Source organism: Ambystoma mexicanum, chromosome 8 (genome assembly GCF_040938575.1).
Source record: "Ambystoma mexicanum isolate Mex_15411 chromosome 8, UKY_AmexF1_1, whole genome shotgun sequence".
Classification (NCBI taxonomy): domain Eukaryota; kingdom Metazoa; phylum Chordata; class Amphibia; order Caudata; family Ambystomatidae; genus Ambystoma; species Ambystoma mexicanum.
In genome coordinates, this window is record NC_090929.1 from 1,249,109,426 (window position 1) to 1,249,133,241 (window position 23,816).

A 23,816-nucleotide genomic window follows, 5' to 3' on the forward strand; every position below is an offset into this window, starting at 1 on the left:
ACTGACGGAGTCAATGCCGACCTCGAGCCCTTACCAGATTTCTGTGATCTCGCCGGGGACGAGGACCGAGATCTGGAAGCATGTCTCTGGCGATCAACCTGAACCTTGTCCGAATGGGAACTTGAAGGTTCCCGATGAGAATCGCGCCGAGGACCCGAGCCCGAAGGCGCACAAGCCACGGACCGAGACCGTTCCCTGCCGGCTTCTTCCAAAGGCGCGGACGGAACTGTGCCCTGGGATTGAAAAATCTTCAGCATCTGCTCCCTGAAGGCTGCCCATTCCTCCGGAGTCGAGGACTTCGTAGGGCAAGCCACTTTCCTCATGGTGCCATCCTCCGAGGAAGACGGGGAAGGTGACCGGTGACAGCGCTTCTGGGAATTCCGAGATGAGGACGAATGGCGGGAACCACTCCGGGACAGAGACCTCCGGGACTCCTTCCGATAAGGAGAGTCACCCCTCGAATAGTCAGTGGACATCCCTTTCGCAGCTTTACGGGACTTACTGGGTTTGGAACCCCTACCTACCTGTAACTTCCCCTTACGCAACCGCAAGGCATTAGCAGTCAGGGACTGGCATTTGGAACAGTTGTCGGTGTCATGACTCTCTCCCAGGCACCACAAACAAATGCGATGCGGGTCCGTAATCGACATATCAGACTCGCAGTCCCAGCAAGTCTTAAAGCCAGACGATGGAGTCGGGAGGGGTCGAAGAAGAAGACATATTCACGGGGAATACACGAGGCGTGCCGAGTCTCCGAAGCAAAAAACGGAACTGAGGCTACGGGTGCTGTGCGTCTTATTTATAACATCTGGTAGCGTCGCCCTTGACGGAGGCCTTCGAGGGACATCGACCCGACGCCATCGACCGAAAACCTTTCGAAGTACACAGCTCTGGACATTACATGTCAAAGATGTGGAATACGTTGGAGGACACAATCCATTCAAATCAATGTTGCTGAAGTGATAAAACTCTGTAGCCCTTTAAACTATTTCAAAGAGCAATATTTTTGGCCTCTCTATTTTGAAACATTACACAACCATTGGCCTTTCCGGCATAACTGATAACCTGAAGATCTAATCCTGACACATGAATTTCCACTTTTTTCCATTTTTTTACAAATATATACCGAAAGAAAAGCTAGCAGTTTGTACCAGTGGTTCGCGCTAAGCCTGTAAGAAATGTTTGATAATTCACAAAGTATATCACAGAGTTCTTTTGTACAATACATATATCAGAAAGGTCAAAATGTGTGCTGCTCCAGATTTATTTTCTTGTTACTGCCACCATATGTTTCGAAACTAGGTTGTTTTCAAGGCACTGGTAATATAGTAGTATTGACCGTTGGGTGTGTTCTATCTTGTCTGTATTATCCAATATATGGCTGGTCTCCTTAACTTTCTAGACTTGGTCTCTTTTGCGTAGTTCTTAAAATATCATGATAAAATCAGGATATATGTACTAGGTTTTACATATCACAAGAGGTTTAGGGTAAAACCTCATTGTACCGGAGACGCAGCTCACCACAGCACCAGCTTAACGGCCTAAGCGCACTCAAACAGGATATACCCTCACCCACCCCCCTTTATATACTGAAAGGAATCAGCAGGTTTTCCATCTGTATTTATGTGTAGAAGTCTGTAAAAAGTTAAAAGTAGGAGCACTATTTATAAGCAATATGTGTGTCCTTGCAGCTGTTCCTCTGACTGAATTCCTATTAAGAGCAAGCACTGGCATGGCCAATGGAATTGACTTCTATTTAAGCAATAGGCATTAGCCAGGCACTGGCGTATTAGGCCCGGGTGTCAACACCATTTTCCAGCTGTGGCCATCTCATGGGCAGGAAGAACCATTATAGAGGTGTCTGGAAAATGCCTATCCCTGCCATATTGGTTTACTTTTTAAGATATACTTTAATCTCCTTGCATATTACTTCAAATATGTCACAAAGCGTACATATACACACACACAGAGTTGTAGAAGCAAACTCACCTGAATAACACTGCCCATTTCTTCAGAAGTGTCTCATTATACTGATCCCTTATTTCAAATAATAGGTCAAACAGTCTGTTTACAGGAAAACCAAAACTCTGAAAAGGTTAAGAAAATCAGACATAAAATCAAGTCAAGGTCTAATGCATCCTTACCAAAAATTGTATTTTTAAAGAACACGTTTTAAATAAATATGAAACAATTAAAAGATATGCAAGAATAAACATGGTACTGGAGAAGCATCTTTGAAACAGTGACTTGTAAGGCCGGAATCTCCATGAATGAAAGAAGTTACTCAAAGTGGATGTTATGCTAACTGAAAATATACAGGAATACTGAGATGAGAGGACCAAAAAATGAAACAATCTAGGAGTTAGTTTGACTGATCAGTAACAACATATACGTGGTTCTTCCATCCTTATCCTACGACCACAGAGTTTCCCATCTCATTTACCCATTGCTTTGAAATGTCCTTAGGGCAGTAAAAAGTGGCATACAATGAAGATTACCCCTGCTATAGGGCAGAGAGCCTTGATTCTGTTAAAGACACGGAAATGAGCCTTATGCTTAACTTCTTTAATTCTAATCTTTCAGCAGATTTAAATCTATATATTTCTTCACAACCAAAATATATATATATTTTTTTCAACATCAAACTGAAAAGCCCTTCCAAAAACTTCATCTCCCATGAACCCCAGTGTCTCTGTCAGTCCTATGTCCATGTCGTGTCCCTGTGCTCCACATATCACTTCCCTTCCTCTTCTTTGATGCCTTGCAACTGACATCTCAAAACAAAACGCAAAACACACTCCAAAGGCAACTGCATGCTGATTCCAGGCTTGATGCGCTGTTCTTTCTGCCATCGGACGCTTCACGGCCCACGCCGCCAAATCCTACTGTAATACTGAGATACACCAGACCCTGGATCTTCAGCTCGTCTTCTGGTCATCCCGTGCCGGAAACCGACATTTATTAGGTAGGGTAAGACAACACCACATCACATAAATATTAGACAGATCTTATACATAATAGCGCGCCCCGTCTTCACATTGCTGGGCGGGATAATGCTCGCCTCCGTGGCTTAAATAGAATGAAGACTACCTGCGCTACAGCAGGGGTAATCTTCATTCTATGTCAAGACCGGAGGAACGCATTATGCTTGTTCAAAGCTATGTACTACTGCTTCTGCCACACTCTCAATCGACTTAAAGTATAAGGTCTTAAAGATTGAGTCGCTGGCCCAATCCGCTGCCTTTAAAATGTCTTGCAGACTTGCTCTGACTCCGAAGGATTTAGACGCCATGGCACCTCGCTTTGAATGCGCACCAAACCGAGCTATGTTTAAGCCTGCCAGGGCATGACTTCACGTACCCATCAGGCTATAGTGGCTGCCGCTACCGCCTTATACAGTTTCCTGCGCATAATGAGAAACTGTGTCACTCCTACCGACCTTACCTCAGCGGTCCTCACCTCATACTTCTTAATACAGTTGGCCATGTACAACTTTGGTTGGTCTTCAAAATAGAGATAAGATATGACTGTCGAGTAGTTCTGTTCGCTACAGAGAAAGTTACCCTTTCTGACCCAAATGACTTCCTTTCCACCTCTAGTGCTTTCACATCTGACACTCTCCTACAGGACGCAATGCATAACAGCATCGCCAATTTCCCTGGAAGCTGCAGAATCGATAGATCCCTGTTCCGGGGCCAGTTTATAAGAAACCGCAGTACTGCTGACACGTCCCATTGCTGCTCGTACTTCGGGACAGGAGGAGTGTTCCCCTTAATTCCGCACATTAGCCTAATCACTGCATGGTGTTCTCCTAATGGAGCTCCCGCTAACGGACTGTGGTCCGCTGAGATAGCTGACCTGTAAACTGCCACAGTCCTAAAAACTTTACTTCTTTGGGCAAGATATGGGAGAAAGTTTAGGACCTGCACTAAAGGGGCTGAAACGGGATTACTGCGCCGGCTGCACCATAGGCCTCATCTGTTCCAAGCTGCTTCGTAGCTTTTGAGTGTAGAGGATGCCCAGGAATGCTTGATAAACTCTGCCGCTGGTCCTGAAATGCCTGCCATGCTCCATCTGGCCCTGATACTCTGCACGCTAGCAGCGGTAGATTCCCTGACTTCGCAAGCGGGTGAAGAACCCCGGTCGGATCCATCAGAAGAACCTCCCTCAGAGAGAGCACTCACTGGAAATCCGATGAAAGTTCCATCAGAACTGTAAACCATGCTTGCGATTTCTAGTTCGGGGCTACGATGGCTACTTCTGCCTTCTCCCTCCTGATCTTTGCTAGGACTTTTGCTAGCATCATGAATGGGGAAAAAGGAGTTGTGCACTGCTCCTGACCACGTGTGCAGAAAAGCGTCTGCCCCTGGGATGTCATTTCACCAAAATGCCAGGGGTATCGGAAGTGACATCAGATGACCCTTGACCTATGATGACATCACAGCAAGTGATGTCATTTGACCCCACCCCGAAGTGACATTATGGGAAGCGATGTATGGTTTCTAAGTACACTATGAAAAACATGGTTACAATATCACTGTAACATGATATACATTTCGTACAAGAATGAATCACCATATGTACTGGCAGAAAGAAAACATGCTATAACTGCAACTTGCGAAAAGCAAAATACATAGTCCGAAATGGATGCTTATTCTACTCTAAATGTTTTTGGGAAGTTTTTGTCTGTATTGTGAATTTGAGGTGTTTAAGAAAAAATAAAATCAGTGACTTACCCCCTGAAGTGTGCCTGAAATAAACCTTTAATGAGTCTAGCAATTATTGTTAAGAATTCCAGAAAGACAACTTGTCATTCCTATTCTTTCTTATTTAGGGTCACTACTCAAAGTGTTACACTTGTGGAACCCCATTTTTTTTTTTAAAGAAGTCTGAACAAGAAAGCCAGCCACTCTAGAAACACAGAGGCACATGGCATTGGCCACAGCCCAGCACCTTCAATTTGGACAACAAAAAAAGATTGTTTTAAATAATTTTTTTAGGGGTCGCAAGGGAGACCACAGGGGTCGCAAGTGTGACCCCTGGCGACTCCTAAATGACATCCCTGGTATGCCCCTTGCACTTCCGGGGCTAGTCTCCAGCTAAACAATTTGGTAACGGTCTGTTCAACCTGGACGCAAAGAGGTCAGTGTCTAGGGCACCCCAGAGGCTCGCTATCTGCACAAACACCTCTTTGTGAAGCATCCAATCGCTGGATTCGTACTAATAGCAGGAGTTACAATTTGCTACGGCGTTTTGCGTATCCGGAAGATACTCCGCTGTCATGGATATCTTCCATTCTAGGGAGTAGTGCCAGAAGTCCTTCGTCAGCTCTACTAGCAACCGCGAGCGCGTTCTTCCCAGGTGGTTGATACCTGACTGCTGAAATAATGTCCATCCTGAGTAGGATGCAACACTCTGCTCTGTCCTTGCCAAAGGCTTTTATCACAAAAGAGCCTGTGAGCAGTTCTAAGCAGTTGATGTGGAGCGACAGCTCCACTCAGGACCACCTGCCGCCTGCTTCCAGGTGACTGCACCGGGCTCCCCAGCCCATTCCGCTGGAGTCCAACTATGACTAGTTCCGGAATGTCACCAAAAATCGCTCGCCCGTTCCAGGCCTCCATGTTCTGGAGCCACCACTCTAGTTCTCCACTCTAGTTCTAACTTTGCATCTTGCTCTAGGGGTACTAACTGGTGGTAACCCAGGCCCTCTCGCATATGATGTATTTTCAGTCTCTGTAAGGCCCTGTAATGCAGGGGTCCTGGGAAGATGGCTTGAATCGATGCTGCCAGCAGCCCTACAATTCTTGCTAATGTTTGCAGAGATATCATTGGCCGGGCCATAGCCGCTCTCAGCTCTTTCTTTGTCGATCTCATCTTGGGAGCTGGCAGCTCTAGAGTTGCTCTTGTATCTACTATAAACCCTAGAAACTCTACTCGCTCCCTGGGCACTAGCTCTGACTTCTCCCAATTTATCAAGCATCCCAGAGATGATAGGTGGTGTATGGCCCACTGCACCTGGTCGGCGAGCACCTGCTTGTCTTCGGCCATCAAGAGAATATTGTCTAGGTAAATGATCATGCAAATCCCCCTTTCTCTCATGGCTGCTGCCACTGACCTCATGACTTTTGTAAAGACCCAGGTTGCTGAGGCAAGCCCGAACGGTAGGCACCTGAAATTCCACACGTTTGTTCCGTAAGAAGCTGAGATACTTGCAGCACTCACACGCAATCAGGATCCTCAGATAAGCGTCCTTGAGATCCATCCTCACAAGCCAGTCCCTGCTCTGGAAAATGTCTCGGATGTGATGCACTCCTTCCATCGTGCAGTGACATTGACCAGCCATCCATTTAGCTCTTTCAGATTGATGACTAGTCTCACCTTGTCTTTCCTGTGTACCAGGAATATGTTGGCTATGAAGGTCGACTGCACCCTGTCACCGCTCTCCATCACCCCTTTGTTTGCTAGCTGCTGCGATTCCTTTTCTAGCATTAAGCCCGCCTTGCGCACTTCCTCGAAACTAATTGCCATTACTAGTTGCACTGGCGCTGCGCCAAACTAACTGAAAGTCTGTTAGTGTCTGCAGAAGCCATGCATTACATGAAAGCCATTGCCAATTTATTTTAAAAGAATAGCGTCCTGCCACCCACTGGGTGCCTTCATGCTCACCTGACTGTGTTCCTGGATGCTATTAATAGCCTCTCTGTCTGCGGCTCCTGTGTCCATGCCCTCGCGTTGGGAAGAAGCGTCTTGCTGGCGGGCTTCCCAATACTGGGCTCTTGGGTTCTGAGGCCTTCTTTGTACATAGGCACGACTGGACGTGCGGCCTCTCCAATGTCCGGTATCGGCAAAAACTCTAATAGGGCCAATTCTCTTGATGGACGTCTGGGCAAATCTTCCCATTTCTTTCACAAATGTGTCGTTTAAGGAAACCTTGCGCGGCCTCACCCGCCTCGTAGGATGCAAGATCCCCTAGTTTTAAGTCTATCTTTAGTAGGAGGCTCTTTCTCCTCTCGGAAGATGAGGCACAATTTGCGTTTCCGAGGAGGCACACTGATGTCTGGGCCCAATTAGCCAGGGTCTCGTGATCAACAGGCTCCCCGGTGTCTTTGGCACACTCAGCTAAGTCCATGATCTTGGCCTTCTCCTGACAACCCTTCCAGGCTCGGTCCATTGCCTTCCTGAGATCTATGGAGGCCATGGAAATAAAGGTGATCATCTTCAGGTCTAGCTCTGGTGTTTCGGCCACCTTGCCTGGTAATTACGGTCTGGGGCACTCAGAGCACATTCGCAGCCTCACTTCTTTCTCAATGGGCTTGCAAAGTCTTTTTGTCAGGTACGACGATACTCTTGGCGAAGGGAGCCAGACGTTCGACCTCGAGTGTACTATAGACTCTGGGTCAAACATGCAAGCCATTTCTTCTGGGGCCCTTCTAGATGCTTCTCTTTACATCTCTTTTCTCCTCCCTTAGACTTCTGGAAAAGATTTTCAGTCTGACACGTCTGAATCTGAGGAGCTGTTGTCTTCTGCCCCTATATTTTGCTATCCTGAGGAAGAGGGTAGACAGTCAACTCTCTGGTGAAAGCATCTTTGAGCTTCTCAAAAGCGTCGACAGCCTCAGGAGCCTCTCTGATTATCTCCTTGATAGGACCCAGGGGAGACAGAGTATATTTTCTCTTGCGGGTCTGGTCTCTCGCCATAGCTGCTTTATCTGCAGATGGTATTGAGGGCATGCTGGCATCCCTTTCGGGATCTTTCTTCTTAATGGTGTCCCCAATTGGAGATTCCAGGGCTTCAAGCCTTTCCTGGAGAGGGTGCACCCCTTGCAACACAGCATCAACCAGGGAGTCTCCTAGCACTCTCTTGAAACTGAGTGTCATCTCACAATCTTCCTCTGAAAACTCCTGGTCTGGATATCCCACACTCTCTTCATCTGATTCCATCTTCTATCTATATTGTACTGGTGCCCGAGTGCCTGAACAATGCAGGCTGAGTTGCACGTCCTCTTGGGAGTGGTTGGCGTGCAGTAATTGCCCTGGGGAACAATATCTGTCAATGTCTAATTCTGTGTAGGCTACACCGTGAAGGCTGGAATTGTAGGCTGCTCCCTTCTGTGCGCTGGGCCTTGTAAGGGCTTGTTTACTTAATAATGAGCATTTATTATCCCGTTTATGAGGTGGTGCATTGCTGGAAATGTGATATATACCGCCACGGCTCGGATCATAACTCGCTGAATGCTTTTAGAGAAAACCACCTTAATGTTAACGCGTGCGAGCTTGAGGCGTGTGTGTAATCGTGCCCCCAGGCTCCGCTGCCAGAACAAAGCTCTGAATCTGCTTCCTCGGTTGCGGGGTGCGGAGAACACAAGCACTATTAGTGGAGTGCAGTCGGGTATCCTGCTGTGAGTTGTGTTACTCACAGGCCTGCTGCGCTCCCGTAGTGCACATGCTAGGACACTGAAGCCAGCGGTTTATTATTTGCGTGTGCACGCACGCATCGCAGGCAGGTGCGCCCATTCAGCGGGGTGCAGGCAGGGACCCTCTCAGGTCTCTGTACCTAGAGAAAAGGCCAAAAACGCCGGTCAATTGTTCGTGTATGTGCACATATCGTACTGAGCTCACTTAATGCGCGAAAAATCACGCTCCCCCTCTATATACCAAGATTAATTAAGGTACAATTGATCCTCATCCATAATGTAAACTCACTACTAACTACACATTCACACATGTAACAGGGAGCCAAGTAATTCTGCTACTTATCTCGTGGAAGAGCAGAAAAAGAAGAGGAAGGGACCTGGGCAGGAAGTGATGTGTGGAGCCCAGGGACAGAACATGGACATAGGACTGCCAGAAACACTGAGGTTCATGGAGATTATGTTTTTGGAAGGATTTTTTCAGTTTGATGTTAAACAAATAAAAATGTGGTCATTAAGAAATATATAGATTTAAATTGGCTGGAAGAGTAGAATTAAAAAGTTAAGCATAATGCTTGCCTCCGTTCTTGACATAGAATCGACCAACATTACATATTAGTGTTGAGAAAAGGCATTCATTCTTATGTTACAGTTCTAAACAGACTACTTTGTCAATTGAGGTGCTTGCTTGATATCTATTCTTGGCATTTACGAGAAGGGTGTATTTAAAAAGAAATGTTATTTGTCTTTTATTAAGCGCCTTAAACCAAAGCGCTGAAGATAAAAATGAAACACAGTACAATAAAAGTGAATAAGCAATTAGGTCCAGAAAACGATCACTCAGGAATGTTGAAGTAGATGTGATTTTAAAGAACAATGGAAGAGAGATTAGACAGTGATAGAACAAAGAGAAAGTGGAAGAGCATTCCAGTGAAGGGGGGCAAGAAGGTCAAAAGATTGAAACCGAGACTGAGCACAGGGGGGACTAGAAGCCAAACGTCTGAACTGAGATGAAGACCGAAGAGAGTGAGAGGGAATGTAAAAGGATATTAGTACAGCAAGATAGGTAGGGGGCAAGACCATGGAGAGACTTGAAGACAAGACAGAGAAAATGTAATTCAATTTGAGAATCAAACGGCAGCCAGACAAGTGCTGCAAGAGAGTAAGAAATAGAATACCGATAAGTGGGACGACACAGTAGACGAATAGAAAAATTAAAGACTGATCTTAGAGGAGCAAGACGAGAATTGGAGAGCCCAAACAGAGCAGTAGGACAGTAGAAAAGGATGCAAATTAAAGGATGTAGCTATGACAAGACATTGTGCCCTATTTTGGGGATACTACACTAGCTACTCTTGGTTTACTGACTGTACACTTTTTTCTTAATCTAAGCTGGCTTCCCATTTACAACCATTGGAAACTAGAATGGAATACGCTACACGTGACTGGCTCTTTAAATGCACATTACGCCTGCCAACTAATGGACATCAAAGCAATCTTTTGACAGAATATCCTGAAAGGTCAAGTGTTGATGGAAAACCTGTACACAAATTAGTATCAAATTCTGCAAATTAAAGAAACTGTAATGGTAGTGTTGTTTCATTTGACAAATTAATACAAGCAGATGAGTCTTCAAAAGATAATGAAAGGTCTTTCTAAGGACTCACTTTACAGAACTCTGTATTCAAAATGCTAATCAGACAACATCACTTATACTTTTAGACACAGGCTGTGTATTGCCCTAGAGGTAAACTGTTTATGAATGAATAATGCAAAACCTGATAATTGTGACAATGGAGACCAACAACTTCCTCTTATTTGTTTGAGGTCACATGAAGGGTTGGATGGAGCCTACAGATATGGGGAGTGTGATGAATCCAGTGGAGTCATCACTGATCCACCAGGCTAAAGACTCCTCCCATGTGGCCACAGCAAGGCAGTCACTACCTGATCCTGATCCTTGCAGTGTTATTGTGAGGGTGGATCACATGGGAGGAGATGTCTGTAAGGGGAGAGTGGTGACTCCACAAGACGAAGAGCAAAATACTTCTTTTTATTGTAAAGAAGATCAGTTAATTCCAGGGTTTTTAATGGTGTGTTGCCATTATTCAAAACCATCTGATTTTAAACCATGGAGAAATACTTTGCTTAAACAAAAACCCCTTCAATCTTCATATAAATATGGTGAAACTAAAATGCATGAAACATCTGATGCTTATAGTGATTGTAAAATTGTTACACATGTTAAACCATGTGATGTCAAATCCATTAAAACTTCCTTGGACTCAAAGTCCCAGAAAGCCTCAAGTACTGTGACAAGGAAGAGGGGCAAGAAGTTCATGTGGATGAAATGTGACTCTAGGAACATTGTGCATTCTAGTTGTTGCAAATCTGATCAGCTGTGAAGGACTTTTTAATCCTTAAATCACCCACAGCTGAGCGAGGAAGGAGGGAGGAACATGGAAGAAAGGCGGAACGTGGAAGAAGAGAGAAGGTAGGTTACAGAGTGCACGGAGCGGGAAGCGTACCCGGTGGCAGGAGATATCACACGAAGGACTGTGGGAAGCGAAGCATGCCAGAAGTTAGCTGACGGTGTTCGTGCCTGAAGGAGAGGAGCTCCGGAGGGGAAAAAGCAGAAGGTGCTGTGAGAAACCAAAGGGTATCTCACACGCTAGTCCTCGGGGACTTGTCATCCAGGTGACCAGGACACAGCCATCGCTTTTGGATCCAGTTCCTGGGGGTGGACCAGTGCGGGAGGATCACCTAGGTGAGGGGTCTTCAGGGAGTGGGGTTGAGATTGGCGATGATGCGATGTGGTATTCCCCTCTGTTATGTTCATCTACCACATCCTTATTTTTTAGGATTTTCTGAAATTCCAACTCTCCCCCCTTTTTCCACAAAAACTGGGCCGAGGAAGAGGGTGACTGGGAGTAACCAGACTAACTCTCTCACGTCTTACTGGGCATGTACCGTTAATCAGGTCAGGCAAAGTCAGGCACTTTACCCTAAGTGTATACACCTGATACCAATTAGCTCTACTCACACAAATAAAAGGCAAAACCTAAAGACACACTCTGAGCAAGGCGGAAAACAAGCAGAACTTCCGGGACGAAGGCACACCTACTGGAGCAGAGGAACAGACCAAGGGCCGAGAGTAGCGGACCGAAAACCCAAGGCTTCCCAACTGGAGGTTGTTGCCACCGACAGGCCGTGAAAGACGCATGGAGAAGGTCAGATCCCCAAGTGAAGATTGCATTGTGTTTCAAGGATGCCAGCGAACCACCCTGGAGAACGGCAGAGTTGGGGAGGTGAGGTCAAGCCTATGGTACTAACCACGACTAGAAAATCGGAAAAGCAAAATAAGAAAGAAGTGCACACAGCCGGTAAGTTGGCAAGCGACCTGAGAGACCGGTGTGTGTTAAAGTGAATGAAGTAGCAACATCATATCACACAAGTGAAGGCTGCAGGCGTGTGGATGAGATGCGAGAAAAGGCCCAACGTGAATGAACTTTAAAGTGAAATACAGCTGCAAGATCAGCGATACTAAGTAACAGAATGGTCCGATGAAAGGAAGTAGCCCATTCTAAAGTCTCCATGAAAGGTGCATTGTTTGAAGCTAAAGGGCGAACAAACAGCAAGAGTGAAAGTAAATAGTGAACGTTGGGTCGAAGGGGTCCTGCAGTGGTCTGTTAATAAAAGCCACGCACATTCGAAACACTTCGACATCTGAAAGTGGTCCAAGCCTGAATTATGGAGACCTGAAGTATACTAAGCTTGGGGAAGGGAGCCCCCTTGCAACTTTGTATGAACTGTATCTTGAGAGGTCGGAGCCCGGCAGAGGGGGACCTATGTGGTGAAAGGCTGTGCCCGGCAGAGGAGTAACGTTATGGTTGAAACATTATTTTGAAAGTCAGAGAAAGGAACTTTTAAATGTGGAAGGCCAGGTGGCCCTCGTTCCACGGTTTTGAACGTTGTACAGCGTTGGAAGCTGAGCTAGAGTGTGTCATCCAGCCTAAAAGGATCGCCTTACCTCGTGAGGCCCATCATGGGGAGGAGAGCTGGTTCAGCCACATTATCATTTCAACACGAGGGGCGAGGCTAGCGCGCATGGCGTGAGGAGGTTGCTCTGCTGAGCTCCCGTCCAAGATTTTAATTTGATCCTATTTCAGCAGTGGAAGAGCGAACTTTCTGCAACAAAACGCAGCATCTGTTGGGAGAACCTTTTCCCCACCACCCGGAATGCCTTTGGAGGTGAATCGGATACGGTACCCTATCGAAATGGCAGTTCTACGGGACCCCCCTGCGTCTCACAAAATGGTGCCGTCTGAGCCCCGAGAAGGCTGAGGGATGGACTGACTTGTCAGAGCTAGCTGGGCCCTGGAGGACGAGGCGCTGAGCGGTGCTTCTCGCGTACGCTCACACTGGGATATGACCTGAACTCTACCCCATATCTCGACCCCAGCAGCTTCTCGACTTGAACTACGACGCCCCATCGATACCCGCTCTGTTGTGCAACGCGGGAATCCACCTGCGACCGTCCTACCTTGGTGGGAGTCGCTGCGTGGTATACAGAACTCCATCAGAACCTGCACCAAGCGGACAACAGGACCTGGCACTGACCCGCAGGCCTGTGAGCTGGAGGGTGCCTGCAGGCGCTGAGTCGCGTACAGGGCACTCAGAGCGAACCGGAAACATCGAGCAGCAGGACGCCAGAAGCCAGAGCCTGCACTGAGGTACGTGGAGCCCTTGCTGCATCGCCCGACACTCAACGGTGCAGCCCGGCATGACTTCTTGACCCATTTCTCCAGGTTACCCTTAGACTGTTCTTGGATCCTAGCGGGCAGACCTCTCTCGCTCAGCGAGTCCAGCCCCAATCTCACCGGACCCTAAGGGCATTTATACATCCGACCGCCAGCAGCGCTGGGGCCGCCCATAAAATACAACCTACATGGACCTCCTGAGCCTGCTAGCATTCCAGGGAATTACCTTGTACCCCGGACTCCGGGTGTTCACCCTTACTGGTGGTTACCTGCCTCCCCTCCCTGATCCTGTGCCTCATGTGGCGAACACCACCGGGAGCGGCCCTTCGCTCCTGGCGACCAGTGAGCCACTGCCCCAGAGCGGAGGGCTCACTCTGATGCCACAGGCGCCAAGGTAAAGACGCCTGGGGGGGGGGATGTGGCTGCTGGCTGCCCCCTGATCCAACTGGGCTACCATTAGTACATTGGCGTACCCCGCCCTGCGGGCAGCAAGCCACTTTGGCCACCGGGGTGCGTCTAGGACGCCTGCACCACCCAAACCCACTGCTTTGGATCATCCACTCGACCCAATTACTTCTGCGACCGTCGATCATCGCCTCATAAGTGCCTAAACACTTTGCTCATAATTCCACCAAGCACCGGGGCACACCGTAAACACAGCCGGTATCAAGTTGGATGATCACACACTTTCACGAGATCGGGGGCCTGCTGCACAGTTCCACACGTAACACAACGCGGCAGCAATGTACCAGGCAGATGCCATTGAAGTAATTCAGGAGACCCGAATAGGAATGTCCCCCTCCAGGAACAAACCCAAGTCATCGATAATGGATTCCTTCACAGCGGTCAGGCCCAAACAGCAACCTCAACACAAGGCCGCCACACAGCAGGAATCACCCGCCTCCGATGACAATCCTAAGGACGCACAAGTACTGCAGGCCATCGCAGCGCTCAGATCGTTTATTGACACCAAAATAGACGAGGTCAAATTAGACATGCAATTAATGCGCCAAGATGCCCGCAATTTGACCGAGAGAGTGACCACGGCGGAAGCAGGTCTGCAAGACACTGACGAGACCACCTCAGATCTGAAAGCGAGGGTCCAAGAGTTGGAGATGAAGGTGGCACGACTTGAGGCGCGATCAGAAGATGCAGACGGACACGCCTGCCACAACAATATACGCATATTAGGAATTCCGGAAGATATGGAAGGATCGAAACCGACTGAATTCGTGGAGACCATGCTACAGCAAGAAATTGGGGGTCAGAAAACTCTCTCAAGGATTCTCGGTGGAGAGGGCTCATAGGTTTCTGCAAAAACGGCCCCCACCAGGATCATACCCATGCCCAATGATCGCGAAAGTTTAGGATTTGCGCGATCATTGGGCATGGGTATGAGAAACGATACTTACATTTTCGAGGGAAGGAGGAGAGATTAAACTAAATGACTCCAGGATCGTCATGTATCCAGATTACACCCCTACAGTGCAGCGCGCAAGGAATTATTTTGTGCCAGTGAAGGCAAGGCTCTGGAAACTCAACCTCAAGTACATGCTGCTATACCCATCACGCCTCAAGGTGCTCTACAAAGGAAAGGCGATATTCCTGGAAACCCCAGCTGCGGCCAACATGTGGCTGGAGCACAACAACCTGGCCGGAGATGAGGAGCCCATTACATGAGCTAATGTGGGGACCGAAGGCGCCACATGAGCCAGCGGCTACATTGCACGGCCGCAAGATGCAGCGCCATTGTGACCACCCACCACTGCAACACCATTAGCTGCTACTGTGGACGGGAGTCCACAGAACCACACAGGCAATCCGCTACAACCCACCCTACTGAAACCTGTGCAGGCCTGTTGCCGGCACACCACCTGCGTCAAATGACCAGGATAGGCCTAGATGGTGCGGGAGCTCCTGAGCATTGCCTTTTGGAAGCAACTGCTGGGGCAGTTTTCTGTTATGGTTTGTTCACTCTTTCACTAGAATGAATGTTAAAGTAGTTACGAAGTCTCCGAATAACGATGCAATGGTCTGGGGGAGTAAGGGGGTTGCGGGGGGGATGGGCCGGCTTGAACCCGGTGTCTGGGACGCAAGACACCCTTACTGCTTGACCACCACTATAGACGTCGATGGCAGAGGGAAAGTAATCCTAGAACTCTCGCCAGAATCACTACGGCAGCACGCATTCATGTGTTAACATGGAACGTGCGGGGATTAGGCACTTATCTTCGCAGAAACAGAATTAAATCTTACCTGCACAGGGAGAAAGTTGGAATAGCCCTACTACAAGAAACTCATTTAACAAGGGAATCCATGGCCAAGTTGCAGGGCCACTGGGGCGGGCAGGGGTTCGGGGCAGCCTACTCCAGATATGCTAGAGGGGTGTTCACTTGGATCAGCCCCCAACTCCCCTTCCAACTAACCAAGACAGAGACAGACCCGGAGGGCAGGTATGTCATACTATGGGGTTGTATTGAACAAATAAAGGTATGCATTGTGAACTCATATCTCCCCAATAGCAATATCGCAGCTCACCTGAACCTAACGTATACCAAGATTGCACCATATAGGAATGGCTTTTTTATCTGGGGGGGAGACTTTAATTGTGTATGTAACCCGGAGTTGGATAGATTCACACCCCTCCTAAATGGCCCGACAGCGGCCACTACCGCATTGAACACCATGTTAGAGTGCCTAGATCTCGTAGATGTCTGGCGAGAGTTACACCCTGGGGAAAAGGGCTACTCCTACTTCTCATCCCCCCATAGCCTCTACACTAGGATAGATTATGTTTTTACTGGTAGGGAACATCTACCCCAGATGGAAATGGCTCAATATTTGGGAAGATCTCAGACCACTCGCCCCTAATGGTAGAATAGAGCATTACTGGCCCTAGAGCCCCCATCCCGACATGGAGAATGGCCACTGAAGCACTGAAAGACCTGGCATTTAGAAATGACCTTAATGACTCCCTAGAGAATTATATTGAGGTAAACATGGGAAATGAACACCGCCTAAGCACGGTATGGGATGCCCTGCAAGTAGTAATGTGTGGAGAAATCATAGCAAAAGCAGCGGGCATCAGGAGGTGTTAGGCAGAAACCTGTGCAGTTCCCTTAGGGACCACTGCAAAAGATTTAAGACTACAGGTGTTTGGCAGTAAACCCACTTGGTAGCAGTCTGTACCACAGAGATTCACTTGGTAGCTGTGGCTGAGCAGTCAGACTTCCCTCAAGAAGAGTTAGGCAGTATACAGAGCATACAAAATAGGTACAGAAATACAGTAGCACAAGACCAGAGCTTGGGAGTAAAAGTATATACTTATTTATTTAATACTCTTATAAAAAACACTAGCACTAAATTGGTAAGATAAGTTCCAAACACAATCACTATTATCATATGTACATCCCTGATTACTTGTTGGACAAGTCTTAGTTAACACCACTTATTTCCGGACAGAGGTGAGCGCTTAACGTTCGATGGCACTCCAAGTTAAATAAAAAGGGAGGGAAAAGCAGAATTATGGAAGCATACACACTAAACACTTTTTAAAGAACCACAGCAAGTTTAGGAAGGCACATTCTACTGGTGAGCAAGGAAGTTTAGGCGGAAGGCCCACTTTCAAGGGAGCCGGGCGGAAGATGCCCAAGATCAGACAGTTACACAGAGTCTTCGAAGTTTGTGGAGGTAGATCGAAAAAGGTTTAGTTCAGTGCAGAAAAGTTAGCTAAGGTGTCCCAGGCTAACCCTAGGTTCCAGAGACGAAGATTTAATACACCCTGTTCAAACGGTTGCAAGGGAAGCCAGGTGGAACACGGTACCTTAAATGGAGAGGATCCTCCAGCGGGGGCAGTTGTTCCTGGCAGCGGGTGCAAATCACAGCGTCGTCTAGAGGAAGAGAAGATCTCGTTGTGGAGGAAGGATGAAGGTCGTTGCACTGCCAGGGAAGAAACCAGCCGCGGAGTTCTCCGGTACAAAGGTACTACCCTTTCGGTTTGCGGTAGTGGTGAAAACGTGGTATCCCGGTTGCCGGGGTGCTTGGCACAGGCAAGGCGGCCACGAGATGTTCCAGGAAGGCGAAAAGAAGGTAGACTGGTTATCCCCACCAGTCGAAGGAAGAAGACTCTCTGGGTTGGAGATCTCCTCTGTCGTTGGGAAAAGTGGTGAGACGGTTCAGCAGGGCTCCACCGGTGGTGTCATCATTGCAGGCCGGCTCAGCTTCTCCCTCCTCGGATTCTTAGGTCCTGTGGCGACTTCTGAAGTTCCAGTCCCCAAAGCCCTGCTTTTATGCAGCACACCGCCATTCACTCACCTAGCTGTCAATCAAACATGCTATGTGGTGAGCCGACCGGCTCACCACTTGGGCCAATCACACAAGAGTGCGACTTGAGTTACCAAGGTAACTCAGTCCAGGGTGCCTAAACCCCCTCCCACACCCCCTGTGGTACCCAGACAGAGTGGCACCACTTTTGGAGGCCTCTGTGGAGAAGCCCGCCAAAAAGTGGAACAAAGGGCTTGACTTGGGTTGGAGTCACAGAAGAGAACACAAACGCCATTTTAGAATCGAGTTCTGGCAAAAAATACCAACCGGCGAATTAATATTAAATAAATAAACCGGCGGTATGTTCGAGGCTATAAGAATTAAATAATTAAAGTTGGTAGCCTCGAACAATGGGAAAATCCCATAGAGATATATTTGCGGTCGAATATAAAAAGTAGTATCCAATGCCACCAGCCAAAACTCGATCAAGGGGGACGGAGACGTGCCCCCTCGAACAACAGACCCCGGGGCAATCGAATTGCCCCGACCAGTACGTCCACAATATGATGGTTTGTACTGGTTTCTGTTCATAATTTGGGACTAGTAAAGCCAATGGTGACTTTACATGCCCTGGGGGACAGTAGTCAGTCCCAGGGTATGGCGTCTATGTTGGGGGGGTCGCTACGACACCCCTGGGTTACGGCACGGAGGGTGCTGTGTAACCCACATCAAAAAAACACATCAGACCCTATGGAGTAAAAGACCCCATAGCCCATAAAACACATGGAAAGTTAAAGGAACACCTCAAATCATGTCTAAGAGTGGGAGCAAAAGAATCTCACTCTTAGCAGGAGAAAAAAATAAACCCCAAAAATCCAGCAAAGCTGCTGGGGGACTCACTAGGTTTGGGAAATTAGCCTTACAGAGAATTCTCCCTAACAGGAGGCTATTGCGGACTGAACTGGAACAACAGGAAAAAGAGATTGAGAGTCTAGAATCCACCACCCAGGGAACTCACCGGGAGGAAGACGAGCTAAGACAGATCAGAGCCGAATGCAAAGAAGCTTGGGGCAGGCTCGCTAAATTCGACCACACCACTAGAACCACTAGGGCACACACAGAAGCAGATAGACCCAGCCGCCTACTAGCTTGGCTCTGTAAGAAAGAACATCCTAGACACTTAACTACCGTACTGAAAGGCGACAATGACACCCTGCACCAGACCCAACAAAGCATTAATGAAACCTTTAAACTTTTCTATGCCCAGTTATACTCTCATGACACCCTGGTCCCCCCAGACGAGATTACAGACACGCTGGATGAAATAGGGCTACCAAGATTATCACCCGCACAAAGCGAAGCCCTAGATGCAGACATCACCACGGAAGACATAACCGAGGCAATTAAATCACTGGCTACCTGTAAGGCCCCTGGCAGCGATGGGTTACCCCCAGATTTGTATAAAGCCTATGAATCATCCCTGACACAGCTACTACATAAAGTATTTCAAGAAGAATACGATCAAGGGGTCCTACCGGAGAGCATGCGAGAGACTCTTGTGGTCCCGATGCTTAAACCCAGTAAACACGCAGATGACTGCGACTCCTACCGCCCACTTGCAAAGCTCAATTATGATGTAAAAATACCGACCATGATCCCAGCCAAAAGGCTCTCCAGATTGATAGGTGGGATAGTACACACCGATCAAAGCAGCTTCGTGCCAGTCTGCAACACCACTGCGAACCTTCGCAGGCTCCAGCACGTTATAGCCCAGACCAATCTTAAAAGAGGTTCTTACGCACTGCTATCCTTAGACGCCATAAAGGCATTTGATTCCATCTATTGGGAATGGCTACTGTCGGTCCTTAAGAGTTTTGGCTTTGGGGGAAATTTATCAGGTGGGTGAAAGTACTTTACACCAAGCCGAGGGCGCAAGTGAAATCCGGAAGGTTTGTCTTTGCGGCATGGGACATATGTAGGGGCACTAGGCAAGGCTGCCCATTGTCCCCATGCTTTACATACTGGGACTAGAACCCATTGCCATCTACTTTAGGAAGCAGTTTTTTGATGCAGGCATACAGTTGGGTGGGTTAAACCATATAATCTCCCTATATGCGGACGAAGTCCTCCTATACGTCAGGGACCCACACTTGAACGTACCGACCATGCTAGAGATCCTGGATAATTACACCAAGGTCTCTGGAATACAATTCAGCAAAAAAAAGTCCTGCCTATTTCCATTGGCAGACTTGAGGGACAAGAACATTGAAGACCTACCTTCAGTGGGCGTACATTTTCAACTGACCACATTCCGATAACTTGGGGTCAATATAATGCACACTCCGGAACTAATGCATGAATACAACACTATGGCTGTGCTCCCTGCCCTATGCAAATCGATAGGCTTCTGGTCCAAGCTTCCCTTATCTATGACGGGTAGAGCATCCATTATCAAAATGATTGTCCTTCCCAGGTTTCTCTATGGGTTTCAGAACGTACACTGCTACATCAATACCCCCTTTTTTCGCTTGCTTGAGACATTATTCCGGGAGTTCTTATGAGGGAAGGGCAGACACAAGATGGCGCTAGCCACACTAACCCTCCCATACAGACAAGGTGGAATTCAACTCCCAGATCTAGAGAAATACTACATAGCAGCCCAATTTAGCTTCGTGGCTAAGCGGTTAGCAGACGAAGTCGCATCTGAAACTGCTTTACTACAGCACTTGATCACCCCGATACGACTGAAGGAACTCATCTGGGTGCCCCAACGCCTCTTGAGTGGAGCGCCTTTATTAGCTGCCCTGGGAAAGAGATATGGCATAGGGCCACGACACTTTTGCACTTAGAATATTCATACTCCCCCGAAATTCCGATGATCTCAGACCTATGCAAAACCAGCGTCGACCTGGCGACCATTAGACTCTGAGAAAGAAAAGGAGTTTACACATGGGGAGATTTACATACAGATGGCATTTTTCGTGATTTCACCTCACTGTAGTCCGAAGATGATGTACCTAGCGGTCAATTTTTAGGGTACCAGAAAATCCGTAGGGTGGCGTGCGCTAATGGGACGGATGGCCTGAGGAACCTGAAGCAGCGACCCCTTTGTGACATTACTATATAACCAAGGGGAGGGCTGGAAACCAGTGCCCCAAATATACGGCCACCTAATGGACAATCCTAACCCCCGCAGCACCAAATTAAAATCCAAGTGGGAGAAAGATCTGGGGCTGGAAATGACCGATAAGGAGTGGGACAGGGCTCTCGCGTTCCCTAAAGAGGTGTCCAGGAATTCCACGTTTCGACTAATTCAGCTGAATGTATTATATCACACATACCTAACTCCACAAAGAATGGCGAAGTTCAACAAACAAGTTCATCCTAACTGCACTTGGTGTAACGCCGACAAGGCAGATCTTTTACATATGTTCTGGGAATGCACCAAGGTGCGGCGTCTTTGGGCTGAGGTACAACAGACGTGCAGGAGGGCAGGCATGTCCCGATACGAATGGTCCCCCAGTGAATGCCTTTTAGGAACTTATTGTCATGATGCCTGCTCCCGAGGAGCCAGATCAGGCCCAGAGTCCCCGGAAGCAGACTTCATACTCACCAAGCAGGACCCAGCAAACCCCTATAGGGGCTCTTTGGACCTTGTCCTGGTGCCTTTGGTGCCAGGCTCATAAAAGGCATCTGTCCTGGCGCCATAGGCGCCAGGCTCATCATGGCAGAACATATGGTAATGCTTGGGTGAACTCACCTGAGGCAAACCATGCTGCATACTGACCCGAGGCAGACCATGCTGTCTGAAGCTCCAAGCCAACTAAGGCTGGGGAGGAACTATTTTCTTTCAGGAACTCTTTTCTTACTTGGGTGGGACCAGTGGAAGAACACTCACCTGAAGCTCTTCCAAGGCTATTTAAACCACACCCGGATGGCCACACGTGCTTCGCGTTATTCTGCATCAGGACGCTCACCGAGTCGGCTCCTGCATCCTGGCTCCTGCCACGCCCGCCAGCACCTGGAACACCTGCAAGGAGAGAAAGGCCAGCATTAGGACATTACCTACCTTCATCCAGCATCCGAATTCTTCACTCCGTCGATCCTGCAAAAGAAAGTCAAGGGTTAGAAACGCATCTCATCGCTCGCTGCAGCGCCGCTTCCGCTTACCTTCACGTGGCGCTGTCTAGCTCTTCAGCGGTCATAGGCGACATCGGCAGGCATCCCAGCACCTACGGAAAAGAAAGACAATAGTTAGAAGCGCTCCGCTTCTCACGCTGCCGCGCCACTTCCACTTACCTTCACGTGGCGCCGGCAACCTTTTCAGCCCCCATAGGCGACATCGGTCGCATTCAAGACCTCTGGAGAAAAGGGACAAAACAAGGTCAGCAACAAACTAATTGCAAAAGGACAGATTACTCACCTTAAGTCTTACCTGGATTTTGTTGGGACCTCAGTTCCCTTTTCGGGTCGGAGCGGCTTTTCCGTACCCCGGCCCCTATGTGGAAATAAGACACACTCATTAAGGTGTCGAAGCAAACCACTACGGCACACCTTCATTTAAAGTACTCACCTGAGCTTACCTCGGCGAATCCATTCCTACACACGGATTCCTCACCTAGTCCCTGAAAATTAAACAAAGGCCAAGGGACAAATAAGACTTGATCTTTTGAACTATATACTTACGGCAGCATTTTGGTAAAGGCAAGCAGACATCGAACCCTCGCCAAATCCGAGATCCAGTGAAGTAACTGGAAATCTACGCGCCCCTGCGTCAGAAGCAGGATGGAGAGCTCGTCCATACAGAAATTAAGGTGAGAGTCTGCGGAAGGCACAGCTAGGGTTCGAGGAGGGTGAGAAGGGGAAAAAGGGGGGAATCTCACACACAATCTAGCAGACAGTTAACTCCCTTTTCCCATCTACAGAAGGATTATTCTACGGGCCAGACAGACAAGGTTGGGGGTCCAGTCCAGTCCATCTTGCAAGCACTACGCTTTACCGTGGAAGAAGTTGTAGCAGTCCAGAACGGGTCGGTGCCTCCGTGGGAATCAGGTGAGCGTTATAGAACGCGAAGCCTACCAATAACTTCCTACCCAGGCGCCATGGAAACTTCCGATACAGACCAGCTGGCCCAGCTATTAGGGGAATTACGGGCCGAAGTTCAATTCGCTCGCCAGGAGACGAATGCCCTCAGGAGGAAGTTAATTGTGTCAAAGGAACGAACTTATGATCTTGCCCGCCAGCTGTTGCAGAGTCAAGCTGGTCAAACTCCTCTACCAAGTTCAGGGGGTAGTTTCACCCCCGTGGCGCCAACTAATCCAGTGCAACTCAATCTACCTGGAAACGTGCCACTGGCCTCGCCTGAACGTTTTGCTGAGATCCCAAAAGATTTGCAGTATTTATGAATCAATGCCGATTGCATTTCCTCTGCAGACCTGGAGCCTTCCCGAATGACCAAACCAAGGTAGCCTTTGTACTTTCTTATCTCAGCGGCAGCGCAGCTGATTGGTCAATCCCATTGGTTACTCAAGACGACCCGATCCTTCAGAACTTTCAAGTCTTCCAGACAAGTATGGAAAGACTTTTTGCGAGGCATTCTCAGGGACAGGCCCTGGACAACGAACTCCTATCTCTACGACAGGGTAATCTGGACCTCTTAGCTTACATTGCGACCTTCAATAGGTTAGTTGTGGAAACAAGATGGCCCGAGGATAAGAGAATTACGCTATTCCATCGAGGTCTACGTGGAGAACTTAAAGATGTCTTGGCCCAGGTCGTAAATCCAGCCCAGGACTGCTCGGACTATATTGACTTAGTGGTCCAACTGGATCACAGGCTTCAAAACAGAAAAGCAGATCGGTCGAGGTTTGAAACCCGGGTTTTTGCCAAAGCCCAGGTTCACCCCAAGGGTGTCGATGCTGCTGAACCTATGCAGATTGGAGTAGTCAAGGGACCTTTGACCCAAAGGGAGCGTGAAAGAAGACGGCAAATGCAATTGTGCCTCTACTGTGGAACTTCAGGTCACTTCTTACGAGACTGCCCTGTAAAACCGCCCAAAAAGGCGGTAGGAGCCACGGATAAAGATCTTGTAGAATCTGAGCCGGGAAACGACCACGCCCGACAAGCGTAGAGGTCCGCTTGCCGAGCTTAAAAACCAACTCTTTGACCTCGCACTTCACCATGCCAATGGTCCTCGTAAATCCAAAGCAGCCTGAACGGTTGCATGCAATTAAGGCATACATCGATAGTGGGGCTATAGGAAACTACGTGGATCGTGAATTGGCTTCTAGGATGAACCTCCCTCTTTGCCCTAAAACCAATAAAGATGTCATCACCACTGTGGATGGAACCGAAATCGCCTCTGGGCCGGTAACTCACTCCA

The 23,816-nt window shown here is 48.2% G+C and overlaps 1 protein-coding gene across 4 annotated transcripts in view; it reads right to left on the reverse strand.

Moving 5' to 3' along the window:
• Positions 1-23,816, reverse strand: part of EXOC6 (exocyst complex component 6) — a 2,769,442-nt gene that overhangs the window by 1,277,240 nt on the left and 1,468,386 nt on the right. For all 4 annotated transcript variants that reach the window (XM_069611363.1, XM_069611365.1, XM_069611364.1 and 1 more), the window contains exon 13: positions 1,990-2,087. In XM_069611363.1, the coding sequence (XP_069467464.1) occupies positions 1,990-2,087 (98 nt within the window). The remainder of the gene's footprint in view (positions 1-1,989; positions 2,088-23,816) is intronic.